The 15,822-nt window shown below is 39.3% G+C and overlaps 1 protein-coding gene across 1 annotated transcript; it reads left to right on the top strand.

Annotated features, from left to right (window-relative positions):
- The first annotated feature begins 95 nt into the window (after positions 1-95).
- LOC116425497 (C-Maf-inducing protein) lies at positions 96-14,109 on the top strand. Its single transcript, XM_031973325.2, has 8 exons — positions 96-3,817; positions 5,339-5,524; positions 6,012-6,601; positions 7,463-7,561; positions 8,726-8,978; positions 9,457-9,714; positions 10,397-10,697; positions 11,087-14,109. The coding sequence occupies exons 1-8, from the start codon at positions 2,483-2,485 to the stop codon at positions 11,209-11,211; spliced, it is 3,147 nt and encodes a 1,048-aa protein (XP_031829185.1). The 5' UTR covers positions 96-2,482; the 3' UTR covers positions 11,212-14,109.
- Positions 14,110-15,822: the final 1,713 nt, after the last annotated feature.

Genomic DNA, 15,822 nt, shown 5'->3' with positions numbered 1-15,822 from the left:
TTGTTCCGGATTGCTTATGTGGCGAGCGCACAAAATCAGCAATTTAATCGTATAAAAATTTCGTTTCATAGTAACGTTTTTCATTTTCCAAGGCTAGAGGAACAGCAGCTTAAAGCGTCACCTTGGGGATACGATATCTTCGGTTTATTGAAAGGGAAATTGAACGCTGTTATTATCGGGTATGGTGTTACAGTCGTGGTCGTGGTGTGGACGTGTGCGGTTCTCCCCGCGAAGATTCCGCGAACCGCAACGTCAACCGAGTCACGTTATTACGAACACCAGTTCGCCGTCTGATTTTGTTTTTATACAGCGAATCGTTGGCCGTTGTGTGCGCGGTGTCCGTTGACAGTGCGTGTGTGTGTCGCGAACGCTACAGTTCACATTGAAAATGGGTCACGTTTGAAAATTTTAGAAGAAAATCGTTTCTTTTTATCCGAAACCGATTACATAACGTTCAGTCGATCGACTACGAGGCGCCCGAGGACTATTTTATCATAGCTGTCCCCTAGTTCGCAGTGAAATCGTCTCGATGAAGCAACCGAAAAAAGCGTAGGCAGTAACCGAATCTCTTCAAAATCGTGACAACAAGTCCATCTATGCGTCGTAACTGAAATTCGTCGTATCGTTCACGATATGCTAAATCATTTGCCTTCCTTTTTCTAAAAAAGTTTCGAATGATCACTATGCGTGACCATTGACGTCAATGGCAGCAATTAAACAATAACGTCAAAGGATTCCATCCGGACAGAGACCCTGGTCCTCTAAGTACATCCTGGTTTCCAGTGTTCGTCGCCGTTTCACGAGCGGGCATTTAAACAGTTGGCGGCTGATTACGCTAATAAATCGTAGAACCGGCGACTCGCTCGGACACCGTACTGTTACACGTGACAACTCAAGGATTAACAGACCTGCTCCCTTTCCCGGATCAACGAGTTCGGTTGACCGTAGCCAAAGTGTCTTGTCCGTCTCGACCAGTTGCTACTTTCGTTACGATTTTGATCGTTCGTCGTGTTCCTCTTAAGTTTGCGATCAAGGCGAGGAAGGTGATAAACGAGTCACGGGCGAAGGCGAAGGCGACGTACATGCTCACCTACTTACGTACGTCAATGTCCGTTACGTAGATCGGTTTTTACCAATGCGCGTCGGTTTTTGACGTAACGTGGCAGGTAGGATCGACCGTACGTACGATGCACGTAAACTTGTCACGAGGCAGCGGTGTCAATGATTTTTATCGTGGGAACGGCGTAGGCGTGATCCAGCAGAATTTACGATTCGACTCGGACCATTGCGTGAGAATTCCTACTATCGTCGATCTCGCTGGGGGAACGTGTATCAAGAAATACGAAGACTGAAATACATTTCGCATGCTGTTCCTCGGGGACGAAAAAAAGCGCCGATAAGCCACGGAGACGAACGTTCTTGCTTGTGCCTGGTTCCAGGAAGAACCTTCGGTTTGAAGAAAGCATCGCGAGAGGGATCAACGAGAAGAATGGTGGAAGCGTAGGAGCCGAGGGGGAAAAGGGAGAGAAGAGCGGCGATAACGCGATAATTGGAGGCAAACTCGCGACTGGTCTAGTCATTGATCGGCGTCGCGACGCCGACCACCGCGACGCCCTCTCTTCCTCAACCCCAGCGTCCCCACCTGGCCCGGTTCGCGACCGTGTCAGACGTTCGAGTGTCGCTCGGGTAACACGCCTCCCTCTGTCTCTCGTGCTCTCCTCTCTCCGTTGACCGTTTTTCTCTCGTCCGCCGTTCGTTTCCGTTCGAACGCCGCGGCCCCGTTCATCGACTCTGGGACAGAGGACACGGCGGCATCGCGGCTCCGGACACCGCGGAAACGGAACGAGCAGAGCCATTTCGGTGCCGCGCATCAACCGCGAGAGGGAAAAAGTGCCGCAGACCCGAGTGGACCAGTTTCCGGCCGAGGCTTGGTTGGTGCGCGCTGGAAACGGAATCCGGCGCGACGCGGCTGTGGCCGAGGTCGGTTGGCTCGATTCCGCGTCAAAATGTGTCGTGACCCGTTGCAGCGTGTCAAGAAAAAATCGCGCACGGCGGCTTGACGTGTTCCGCTCTCGGCATCGGTATGCGACAGCGGGAAGGTTCGTTAGACGTTGTCGTTGCTGGCTGCCGTTGCTGGCTCGCGTGAACGAGGAAGACATGGTGAACGATCGTTTCTAGGCGGAGAGAGCTGCCACACGGGAGAGCTCCGACCGAGCCTTAATCGAGAGACGAGAGGACACCTTTGCCCAGTGATACGAATTTGGGACGGTTACCATCTTGGTAACGGGCCACCCGTTTTCCGAAATTTTCTTCGCGAATATCGAGTAGGCGAAGTACGAGCCAGCGGAAACTAGGTCAGTAGGATAGGAGGAACTTGAATCGAGGGAAAGCGAAACACGGGAAACGGAAGGAAGAGCAGCGCGGACAACGCTCGATCCGCGGGCTTTGCGTGCGCACAGTCACGGGTCGACCACTCGAGAGGATGTTCTGTTTTCAAAGTCCGTTCACGCGGGCTTCCCGCGTGCTCGCGTCACCCCTGTCTTCCGGCAAGCCGAACGCTTCGCCCATCGGCGGGATTCTACCGACGAAATCCTCCTCGGCGGCGAAATCCAGAGATAGAAGGCTATCCGAAGCGACCAGCGAGGGCTCCAACTCCTCTATCGGGTACATTGATCAAGAGCCCTCGATCTCCGACTGCAGCAGCACCGACACGTTGCCCGACGTGAAAGCGGATTACCTGGACCCGGTGTCTTTGTCCCCGGGCTCAGATTTCTCGGTGTCGACGACGGCGCCCCGACCGGACGACAACAGCGATCGCAAGAAGCTGTTGCAGGACGACGATCGGGACCCATCACCGGCGGATTCTTTCTCGCCGAAGAAAAGATCACCGAAGGGCAACAACCGATGCAGGAAGTTCCTTTTGCGTCTGAGATCCAACGAGTCCTCGAACTCCAGCAACAAGGAAACTCGGTTTCCCTCTATATCCACGTCTCCGTCACCCTCACCATCGCCTTCTCCGTCTCTAGCGAATGAATCAATTGGAATCGAATCACCCTGCTCGAGGGAACACGGCGAGGATTACGACACGATCACCGGCGACACCGCAACCTTGTTCACCAAGTCATCGCCCTCAGTGCTGATCGACTGCGTGGACTCCACGGAGCCCGACGAGAGCCCTAGAAACCGAAGACCAACCGCTGCTGCGTCTGAAAACGATATATCCTCTTTGCAGAATGCGTTCCCAGAATCGGAGACTGAAAACGGTTATCATCAAGGGACGGAAACAGAGACGGAGGAAGGTTCTTCGTTGCCTTTGAGCCCTGCTGGCCCTTTGACCGCAGGATTGTCTTCATCTCTGGTACCTTATTATAACTTTCTTTGCGTAAACGGAGGAGCGATGAGGCAAGAGATGACCAGCACTAGTTCACCCCAGCTGTGCTCAGCTGGCAATAACGAGTCGAACGACGACGCGGCTTCCGGTAAATCATGTGGCTCATTCAACGGCGAAAAATTCTCTCGGCTAGACAGCTTGGCACCCGAAAGCTTGGACAGCCCGTTCTGTTTGCCAGCGGCTAGATCTTGTCCGAATTTGGAAGGGCGCAGTGCTGGGTGCTCACCTAGCAGCGGCTCCTCGAGTTCCAGTCCTAGCTCCGGGCCAGTTGGACCTAGATTCAAACCGATCGAGGAGGGAGACATTCAGCTTTGTTTCTTGAATCATTCGAAGACGCTAGTTAAGAAAATTTTGTCGAGCAAGTTTTTAAGAAGATGGGAGACGCATCATCTTTATCTGAATGACACCTGTATTTCCTCTAAAACGGTAAGCGTTTTAATGTCGCGAAAGCAAGTAGTTGTGTGACTTTTCGGCATAGTTTAAGCGTGATTTCACACGATCGAGATTTTCTGATTGTCTCGAGCAAATAGCGTGTGTAGGTGGAATTGAATGTTTGACTTCGCGAAGCGATGTAGAATGCTACATTCCGCGACAGAGAGAGCATACCATGTAAATATAACTTTTTCGAGTTTTGGAGCTACGTGTTACTTTGCTTTCGGTATTTGGACTGTTTTAGTATATCGCTTCAGTACACGTTAATACTTACATTTATTGTAATGTATTTTGAAATTGGCAGTTTAAAAAGATTTCAGTAATTTTGAAATTAATGTTCTGCTCAATGATCTACTCTTAGAATTTGGTGTTTGACAATTTTCGATAATTTTCAAGTCGATTGATCTTGTTGGCCGTTTAACAATTTTGGTATTTTACCATTTCAGGTATTCTTTCACAAACTTTAATCTATAGGTTTCCATCGTCTTGTTCGAAAAGAAACTTCATTCAGCAATTTTATGAAGTGCAAATACTTTCCGTCAATGCTGTATGACGTACCAGTATTTCTTTGACAAATTAATCTTATTGACGCTGCTGAATGTGATATTCTATTTTGATATCTCCCTCGGGCGATATTAATAGCTACTGGAATATTCATGTAGAATATGAATTTCAATTAACATTTGCAATAATAAGGATTCATCTTTCATTTCTATAGAAGTTTATATTGAATTGGAAGAAAAGGAACATTGAACTACTGTTCAATTCAGTTCGTATGAACCAGGATAAAACGCAAGGTCTCAATTCGAGGCACAACTGCTCTACCTCTTGGCTCAGTTTACGACCGTGCTGTGTAGGGTGTTCAGAAACAGGTTGTGCCAAGCTTTAACGGTTTGGTTGTATAATTACATATTATTATATATAGGTATTACAACAATCTATATAAAATCGTTTTCAATATTTATATAAATAGAAGCTTGACATTTCATATCATCTTCGATTTTAACGTTGTTTCGTGAATCTGCTAAGAAAACGTAGCACTCATGAGAGTAAACAAGAAACACGTAATAAACATGTCGTTGGTATGATATCGTATCAATTGATATCATTAATTTGTCACTCGTATTCGCAATTATCTTTGGCCAATCTTCTCATTTTTTTTCTTTATTCCATTAATAATTCTGTCACTTTATTATGTCATAATCTCTACATTAATGTATTTTGTGTTGCGTTCATCACTGTAAAATCTTCGTTATGTAAGTGTTATTAAAACTTTTAAGTATTCATCATTAAAAAATCAACCGGTCGATGAATTGAAATAAATCATGGAAAATAGAGTGGTCATAGATACACGTGTCAGAAAGGAAATCACACGAGCGCAGCTTCAAGATGGAAACTATTTTGTTTGTTCCATCAATGTGCATCAATGTGCATTTCCCTTTTTCTTTGGTTTACACGCGGGCAACGATTTCCTTTTCTCCGTGTACTCAGTGCGAGGTCAATATTTGCTTCCAGCCCACGGGATTTCTTCAGCATCCGATACCGTACAGCAACATGTCTGATATACGAAGATATGCTGTCGCTAGATGGGATCCCACTTACAAAAACTGCCTGAGCATAGTGTTGCCGGACAGCTCTCTTCTTCTCCAAGCGAACAACGCTTACACAAGGGACCAATGGTATCATTCGATATTATGGAAGGTAAATTGTTATGTAAAATGTTATCTTTTTATGGAACGTCTAAACCCTTGGAACGACGTAAATTCACCGTTAAAAGAGAATATTTTTAAATAAACTGAAAGATACAGAAAGAAACGAATTATATACTTCTTTTCATTAAATTTTTTAAATTTCGAGGACAGTCGGATTTTTAAGTGAAATTTAAAAACAACTTTCGCTCCATTAAACTTCATTGAACCGTGTGTTAAACATTTTGTTCGACAACTTTCTATCATCTTTCAGTGTATCCATTTACTCGTTTGTTATAATACAAACGCTATACTGAAAAGAAAAAGCAAGACCCTTTATACAATACAATATATTATTGTACAATGTATTATTTTCTAACACATATTTTCTAAATAAAAGAGAATTCAAGTAACTATCGCTTGGCTCATCTTTCTTCATTTTTTCAAACTTTTGCTACTACCCTAAGATTTGTATCGATCCTTGTATCATTCATTTCCAGTGGAGTATCTTCAAGTATCAGCAGCTGGTGTCAATAAACGCTAAAGAGGAAGTGATGGCGAAACAATTAAAATCAATGGTGGACTTCGCCCTATGGACAACGCTTCAAGACGAAAGGGTAACTGTCGTGCCGTTAGAAGCTGCGGCTAAGCTACTAGAGGATTCGCTCACCGAAGAAACTGATCGGAGCGAAGAGATGCCCGACGAGAAGACATCTGATTCCGAAACTGATCAAAAGCACCGTGCAGAGATCGTTCTATATGTCGTATCTCCTCTCCTCGAGAAAGTCGCGCTTCCGGCTAATCTCGCCAAGGTTCTCATCAAACTGATGCAACAGCATCCGAGATCCTCTTTGGTTTCTCTGATCAGTCCAGCTATCACGAGATGTCTGAAGCACACCGTGGACTTCGGCAAGTCTCCGGATATGAGGAAACTCCTTCAAGCATTCGTGGCTGCCTTGTACGAGGCGGAGAACGGCGAAAAAACGATTAGGAACTACATAGCTTCTATTCATGGGCCAGGAAGCGGTTGTCCACATCCTAGAGTATTACCTAACTTGGTGTCGGTCTGCGTTGCTGCAATATTTCATAGGTTGGTTGTACTGCGTAGTAATCAAACAGCTTTATTTAAGAACAAGCTTTGTCACGTTTCTTTGGAGAAGATGCACGATAAGATGATTCAGCAAGTGATGCAATTTATTGCGCGATGTATCGTATAATGTGATCGCGAGATAATGCACGCTGATAATTTCTGGTAGCTAAGAAATGCCTGAAAGAGACATTTCTTAAGGTTTCAAGGATCGAGTTGATTATGAAAGTTTAGTTTCTCTTCTTGGAAGGTCTGTGTTGTGTATTATTTTTAAGTCTCTTTAGGCCTGTTATACTATATATGATTAATAGTCATTGTCTATTAGTTGCGACGTGTTACTTGATAGTTTCGAATACAATAGTCCTCTTTTGTTACGTAACAGTCTCTTTTTTGTTATTAATCTCGCGAACACTTTTTGAGAATCAGAACCACGATATATCAAGCCTAATGAAAGTCCAAGGAACTTGTTCGCGTTTTTTATCGTTTGTATTATTTTAAAAGCACATAGTCACATTTATAGAATAGTTTACTTTGAAAAGAAGACTATATGATCTTCTATTTTTAACTGAAGTTTTGCAGAATAACACAATGAACAATAAAGGAATTTCTGTATGGCTAATAATTGAATTATAAATACTGAATTTCTGATTTTTGAGGGTGATAATAGGCTAATATGATGGCTTCTGTTGTCTCTAATACATCACGAAATAATATACACACAAAAATATTGAGTAGTGTTTACTTTATACATTTGGTGTTTTCTTATAACTGGAATAATTGAATGTTGCACTGTTAAGCAATTTAGTTTCATTGTCATCGTTTTTTTATTCAACCGCAAGGTTATTTGATTGCATTTGGTTTCAGATTCGACGTAGCCCGTCATTCGACGCTGGGAAATGATGAATCTTCAACTCCGCATTCTTTGCCCCCACTGGATTGCTATCTGTTCGTTTTGAATGTCGCGTAAGTGCCGAGTGATTCTTGTTAACTTACATTATAGAGAAAAAAGAAATGACACTGAATAATACAAAAAATTTAATTAAATTTAAAATTGAAATATAAAATTGATAAAATAATAATACAGAACAATCTTTTATTTTGAAAAAAACTTATATCTGAAAGATACCAGAGTGGATCTTACATTTTGATTTTTTATTTTAGCCGAGTCGTCTTTTTTTTTGTACCCTTAAATATAAATGATGATTGATAATAAAAAAAATACTCCACAAATATTTTTGTAAGAACTACTTTTTGTTAAGTCTTGTCAAAAATTGTGTTTGTCATGTTGGCGTGTTCTCTTGTTAAAATTATTATATCTTGAGTTATTTACTGGAAACAGAAGTATATTAACCCTCGAACGGCCGACCGAGAATATCGACGCGGCAGGCTGACACAAGGTCACTTTTGACCTATATCAGAACTTTTATTATGCACGCTTTAGTTATAAAATATAACTATAAATAACTATTCTATATAAAATATTATCTAATAATGTTTATAACATAGAAAGGAAAGCAATGTGTTAAAAAATGTAAAAGAATGTGCAACCTTTCCTCTACTCTGAACAACAAGGGCCAAAAGTGACCTGATGTATGTTGAATGATGGTCAAAAGATTTCTTAAATCTTGGAAGAAATACTGTAAAATATTTCGTACAATTTACAAATTATCATATATTCTGGGAAACTAATAAATATAAAACATGTATATATCGTGAAATATTGCATATTATTTCTTTTATGATCTAAAACAAATCAAAGAGTTAAGTAAAAAATCTCATAAGAATTTGTTATTACCTATAGCTTAGAAACAATTTAGGAGTTACAATAGTAATAATAATAATGATGATAATAATCTCATCAAATTTTTAACACTTTATAAGCATCAAATTCTTTCCTAAACAATTTTAATATAGTACTAATGATACGTTTTAAATAATAAATAAGTTTTTGTAATATTTATATTGTACGATGGTGTTTTGTGCAGTAAAATAAACTTTCATTATAATAATAATAATCATAATAATAATAACAACAACAACAACAAAAATAAAGTACAATTTATTTTATGCATTTATTGGTTACAAAATAAATGTTTCATCAGAGACCTGACGGGTGATATTTTTCAGATCAGAGTACGCTGACTGGCGACCAGGTTTCGGTGCTCTGCTGCAACCGGTACCCTTCCCGGAAGAAGCTTTGGCTACGAAGGAAGTTCAACAGTCGGTGTTGTTGTGTGTAGTGAGACGTTTGGCAAAAGATTCAAGATGCGTTGTTCATCGCTTCCTACTGCCGATTAGGGAACCACGGCCTGGTTGGATCCACGTTGCCGTGCCATCCAGTCCGGCTTGTCCTGATCAAGGAGAGCTGTTCGGTGAAATGGTATGTATTTTACAATCCATTACCAATTGCTTATTTTATCTTCATCTCGAATATTAGTGATTTCTTAATAAATATAACTATTGTTCCAAACTTTGTTATATTGTCGTTAAAGACTTCGTGAAGAAGATTTACGTTTACATAAAATTATTATTATAATAATCTTTTTTATTATTATATTATTATTTTGTTAATATTATAATAATTATAGTAACATAAGATTTTAGTCACAACGACTTGTTGTATAGTTCTTCCAAATTTTGTTTCATATTGTAAAACTTAAAGAAACTTAAAGTTCAGAGACATCTTCTTTCCTTCACCAATGTTTTCAGTAAATCGAGGACACAATAAAACTGTAGTGGATTTTATCGGATCTTATATTGTACAATTTCCTGAAGATTTTAATAAGCCATAAATACTCGAGGTTCCGTAATCTAGTTATTAACTGTCTGGCGCTCATGTTTGTCCTGTTCCCGATCAGTTGACAACTTTGCTGGCCTGCTGTTGTCGTCGGAAGAGGTTTATAGGCTCGCTGGTGAAACAGGCGCGAGACGATTGCATACTTTTGGCCGTGAGAGGATGCGAGGCCGCACAAGAGGCTCTTTGCTTGATGTTGGAATGGCACCTGCTGCCAAACGAGGAGGCCCGACTGCAAATAGTGAACGCACTCGAGTCGACGACGTCTGGCAAAGATCGTTACGCTGCACTTTGCCAGAGGCAAAGAAATCTGCAAGAGCTGGTGAGTAAACTATGAAACTGCTTCATAGAGTACACAACCCGACGACAAAGTAATGAGACTTGTGCTGGTACACTTGGCGACATTGAAATTCCGCGACTAAGTGGCGGCAAGCAGTCTGCATCTTGATGTATAGCATACGACAACAAACTTAAGTCATTGTTTTGTCTTCATTTCCTAAGGTTCTTGGATTTACAAGATCACTTTTTCTTTTGAAACTGTTACTCGACACTTTGTCCTGGTAACAACAGGTATTGAATAGTTTATCGATGTTTAATGATCAATATGTAAGGATTTCTTGATAAATGTTCCAAAAATCGTAACTTAACAGTGTAAAGATTGTAATTATTGAAGAGTTTCTTGAAGATTAATGATAAACATCTAAGGATTTGTTAATAAATGTTCCTAAAATTCTAACTTAACACTTTAATAATAGTAATTAGCAAAGAGCTTATTGAAGATTAATAATCAATACGTAAGGGTTGAAAAGAAAACGTTTTAATTGTAATGGAAAGAAAAAAACCTTATTATTAACCTACCCTATAGATCGATATATTTTACCTCTATTGATATCATTACTTTTTAGTCGTGTTACGAGTAACTTCAGCGAATTCTGTAATTTTTTAAATTATTACGAAATGTGAATGTTGTTTGAGAAAAAATGATGTTTATCGTTTCGAAATAGCAACAAAAGGGCGGTCCGAGGAAGCTAACGTTGCCAGTTCGAGCGACGGATGCTGACGTTGCTATTCTTCTGGGCGGAGGAGCTCTCGGCAACCTGGAATGCCTCAGTTTGGCCTTCACTTCGGTGACGTCTGCTTGCGCCGAACAGCTGATCAAGTTGCCGGCTCTTAGATACCTCAATCTGTGGGCGACGCAATTCGGCGACGCGGGATTGCAAATGATCAGCGAACACCTACAGAAGTTGCAGGTTCTAAATCTCTGCGAGACGCCCGTTTCGGACAAAGGAATCTCCACTTTGGCCTGTAAGTGTCGTCTCATTTGTACAGTACATTTCATAAAAGTTACATAACGTAGGATTCTAAAAAATATTCTAAAGAATAGCCAAAGCATTTGTAAGTTACAGTGTTTGCAAAATGATTATATATTATTTAAAATGAAACAGTTAATCAAGTTTTCACAGTTATTTTCGATAAGCACTTCTAATTACAGTTAGATCTGATGCTTCTTTATACCTTGACGTATAGGTGTTTCTTCAAAGTTTCGACAGAATCTTTGTTGTTGTCGTTTCTTTATTGAAATATTATATCACGTTTCCCGAATTTTTAATAATAATATATAATTTACTGAAGTGCACTGTATAGTCCTCGAACAAAAAGAAGACTCCATGCTAAATAGTAATTCTTCTACACAGCGATGACAAGCTTAAGAAAGCTGAACCTGAACAGCACCAAGCTGTCCATACAGACATTCGAGTCCCTGAAGAAATGTCTCCCATCTCTACAAGAATTCGACGTCAGATACACGGAAGCCTGGTGACCCGAGCTTTCCACCCAGGGCAAGCCGGACAACCAGGCCGTCAACGATGCTACCCCCGGTTGCGTCCAAGAGAAGAAACAGTCTCGGACCGAGTAGACTCGAGAAAAGTATTTAACGAGATTGAATCGCGATCCTTCGCGTACGCACCACTCAATTGACCATCACAGTTTACGATGACGGTCACTTACACCCGACTCTCGTGATCAGAAACGCCTCCGACAGAAACAATTCTCGTACGTTTCGCGTCAGCGTTCGAAGTCGACGTTGAAAACTACTTGTCGGAGAAGAGAAGCGTGACTAGGAGCACGATAAAAGCCTGAACGCGATGGCGGTTCAACGAAGAAAGCGACGCGGCGCTTCGTAGAAGCCTTGCATACTGCCTAAGAGATGTTATTGTTAAAAGAAGTGAGCCGCAAATGCGTTTGAGGACGCGTTGAATTTAGAGTAGCCGAGAAATAACGTGAACCCGTGACGTTTCTATCGATAGTAAACGTGTATCTAGGCGAGCACGAGCGAAAAGACACTGAGGAATGATTTTGGACGGGGCGGGGACTCGATCGGTCTTTAACCCTTTCACTGCGTTAACAGAGTACAAGTTTTTATTTTAAATGTGTCGTAGATCCATATAGAAAATTGAAGGTTTATACTTTTAGTATTTTATGTATTTTATGTGAATGCATATAGGCTGTATGTCATATAAATGACATTATTTTTTTCTAAACTTTGTTTAACTGATTAACTTTTAAATTTAAACTTAGTAAAAAATATCGATTCGCATACATCACAGCAACAGGGTTAAGGAACTCAGTTGCTGAAGGGATGATTTTCGTCGAATGCGAGTCCCCGAGTGCCTTGACTTCATTTTCCTTCGGCTCATCTCGTTTCCTTCTTCTTTCCCATCTACTCTTGTCTTTTTCGTGCTCGCAAACTCGCCCATTCCTTTAACACTTTGACTACTGTGCTACCCACGCGTACTTGGCGTAGAAATTAAAAGACGCGGTGAATGCTGAATGATTTTTGAAATTCATTGCTTAAGATACCGAAATTTTCATTAAGGTACTTTATTAGAATATAAGGTATTTCATTAGAATATTCGCTGCATACATTTTTTAATAAATCCATTCTGTGAATTTTCTATTTTCAGTCGATAATTTATATTTAAATAGATTCGTTCAAATTAATTTCACGTGGATTTCGTGGATTCACGAGACGTTTTGTTTATTTATACAAAAACAGGAAGTTTATATTTAAAGTTCTTTACATAAGATTTAGTAATTGGAATATGTTATAATAAAACGTTCCTTAGCAACCGTTTCGTTCAAGAAGTTGCAGTGATTTGTTTTAATTAGATCATTTAATAATGGCACCACATTCAACGTGTTAGTATCTGAGGTAAAATGTTAAATAAAATTAATTTAGTTAGGATTAACGAGCCTACAAGAATTTATATATTTTTTCGTTTGATTTGAGATAAGCTTTCCACCTTTTGGAAATTCTCTAAGGGTTGATCTACTAGTCAAAGTGTTAATTCATTAGTCGTGTATCTTCAAGACCCATATTCGAAGTTTGAATCGACATATGGACTGCACAGGATCTTACATTTCTTAGTCGTTTTCTTATATTTTTAATTATGCCGGATAGTTTGGTCATTTAATATACTTCTGTCCACTTGAATAGTCTTGTCTTACATATTTATTATAATTTTGTAGTTTTATACTTATAATATTATATTTTGCTTTAAATATATATATACATACAAAGAAAATGATATAAAAATTCGGTAATGGCTCGTGCTATACAAACAATTACATTTTAAAAGCGACAATATATTAGTAAGTTCATATTTATAATTTATTAATACTTGTACTTACCGCATATAAATTAATATTCAACCTTCATGTCATCATACCGATGAAGTTAAGATTTGGAGAACATTCAACGATTTCACAGATCATACAGTTTTCTCGTTTATAAGTATTTCATTACACCATAAGAATACTTCAACTTCTCCTAATTAATATTATACGATAAAATCTTTATTAAAAATGAAGAAAGTTCTTTTAAATAGTCGAATATGATAATTTAATTAAATTAACATTATATAAAAATACGTATGTTCAGATTTCTTCCATTAAAGAATTTATATTTCCGAGACAAAAAACGATTTGCTCCTCTACGAATTACGATAATAATACCCACAACCATCCGATTTATTCGTTTGAATAATATTTACGTTTGTCACAACTGAATTTCTTCAGATTGCTTACACAAAATTACCATACTCTGACTGCAGACTATTCAAGTGAACAGTACGAACACTATAAATAGGAGTCCCGATCTCGATGTAATTTCTTTTGCAAAAATTCGTTTCGCAAAGAAGAAACGTTAGTCTTCGCGATACGAAACGGAATAGGTCGTCGACGTTCCGTCGATTGTGATCATCGCAGTTAAGTGAACGTAGTTTTATAAAGGGAACAGAAAACATGTACTAGCCAACTCAGAGATCCGATTGAACCGTTCGTATATATCAAAAGAACACTGGTTAAAATTAAAAACATGTTGCGCGCTCAAATCGATTCGAGTCGCCGAGTAGAAAATACCCGACGAGACACGTTGGGCGCAATCTTTCCTCGATATATTATACATACCTTCCTCGAATGGCAGAAAATTGTTTTTTCGGCGTTGAGAATTCTGTAATATAATAATCCCCGTGTTTCTCGTTTCGTACGAAACGTTGGTTCCTTGTACGATAACGCGAGAGGTTTAGTAAAATGTAATCGGTACAACTTGCATTCCTAAGAAGACACATGCAAAGGCGTGTAAATTATCAGACTCGAGCTGTATAAACAATTTAAGAAACGTTCCTTTATAAATAACAGCTTCCGTGTGTGTATAATATTTGTAATTCACACTTCCCTGTTTTCGAAACATTCGCGATTGACGTCACCCGTGACGTCTTCGGTCTTTCATTTTACCAAAGGGAAGTTCACTGAATTTCCTGCATGTTGTTCTTTAAAGTTACGAAACACGATACTATCGCATCTAATGGAATTATAGCTGTGAAGATTGTTAATGAAACGAGTAGTGGGCGTGTTAATAAGAGATTATTGTAATACGGTATGTTTTTGGTTGAATATAAAAGACATAGTGAAATATGGTATGCAAAAAGTAAGTATTTGGGAGATTACAATAGAATGCGAATTTTCGTTAGTTTTGGAACGTCAGAACAATAACGTAAAGAGGAACCAATATAACAGTACTGAGATAGTTAATACAATGACTAATGGTTGAAAAACAGCTTGTCTTTTAGGAATGTGAAAAAGGAGGGTGGCTACGTTGAGTCTTTTAATTGACACACCTTTGTAATATGAAATTGTACCAGCGGATAAGTGGAAACGAAACGAGAAAAGTTCTTCGTTGAGGATCTTTACTATTTCTTCTTTAAATAACGCTCAACTGCCTAAGAGTTCGAGCTCTGACCACTGCCAAAACGCGTGCAACCTGGAAAACGGCTGCGCTCGTTCGTATCGAGTCTTCTCTCTTTGAAGTTCGTTTTACGTGAATCCTATCGAACGAATTTTACTGTGGATTCAGAGTAGTTTAACGCGGTTAATCTCTTCATCTTTCGAATATCGTGTGCTGGCCATTCGTACGCCTTAACTTTCGATTAAAGGTTCTCGGTGTTTATGAAATTTTTGCGAAAGTTCCCACCCTTTATAATTCCATAATATCAAAAGATACTTAATAAACAGTTCTTCTTGAATTTAACCTTACCGTTTCTTTTATTAATTCTATAATTACAAATACTTAATTTGTGAATCTCATTAATCAGTTGTCAGCTGTAACGGTCACTTGAAACATTCGTTACATTCAGCTAAACTTATGTTCATCAACAAATCCAGCAAACAAAATTATTACATTTTCTATTATAATAAATGAAAAAATTATTAAATTATTAAATAATAATAATAAATTAATAAATTATGAAAAAGTTACTAAAAATTGCCATTACAATAAATTTTGTTATACAAAAGATCAATTTACTTGGTTAGGTCACGTTAGGTAAACGTTTAGAAACATTCAGAAATCCGTTATCGACGATTTTCTAAAAACCAATACCAATTTTTTCATTTTACGATATATACCGCAATCGAACAGTTATCTAAACGATGGAAAAATAAATAGTTGAAGGACAATATAAGTATCCTAATAATTATTCGTTATGAACAGGATAAAAAGCTTTATATATTTTTGTTTAAAGGGAAGATGGGAACTTTTGGATAAATTTAATATCCTTCGTAATACAGGCTCGAACAAAATGGCGAGATGTATAGTCGATAGGTTTACCGTCTAGGCGGTTCATTTCCTTTCTGACAATGTACATACATGAAATATGCGTATACGTATAATATTACTGTTGAACTTAGAATGGTTTCTTTGTAATTACGAATTCAAAAGGATCGCCTGGTCGCCCCCGGTCCGTCGGCCCTTCTTCTACAGCCGATGCGTTTAAAAACGATATTGACCGCCACTGTTCCAATACCTATGAAACTCGCATGGAAATCGATTTCTTATAACCTTTAATCTAAACGTAGCCATTGTAGATCCCGG

Source organism: Nomia melanderi, chromosome 4 (genome assembly GCF_051020985.1).
Source record: "Nomia melanderi isolate GNS246 chromosome 4, iyNomMela1, whole genome shotgun sequence".
Taxonomy (NCBI): domain Eukaryota; kingdom Metazoa; phylum Arthropoda; class Insecta; order Hymenoptera; family Halictidae; genus Nomia; species Nomia melanderi.
Note: the sequence above shows the minus strand (reverse complement) of the source record. Positions and strands in the feature narration are given on the sequence as shown.

What these genes read in the sequence shown, in the direction of transcription:
- LOC116425497 (XM_031973325.2), top strand. Translation starts at nt 2,483, where the DNA reads ATGTTCTGTTTTCAAAGTCCGTTCACGCGGGCTTCCCGCGTGCTCGCG. An exon ending in ATCATTCGATATTATGGAAG is followed by an intron (nt 5,525 to 6,011) that starts GTAAATTGTTAT and finishes ATTCATTTCCAG; the next exon opens with TGGAGTATCTTCAAGTATCA. An exon ending in GAGAGCTGTTCGGTGAAATG is followed by an intron (nt 8,979 to 9,456) that starts GTATGTATTTTA and finishes GTTCCCGATCAG; the next exon opens with TTGACAACTTTGCTGGCCTG.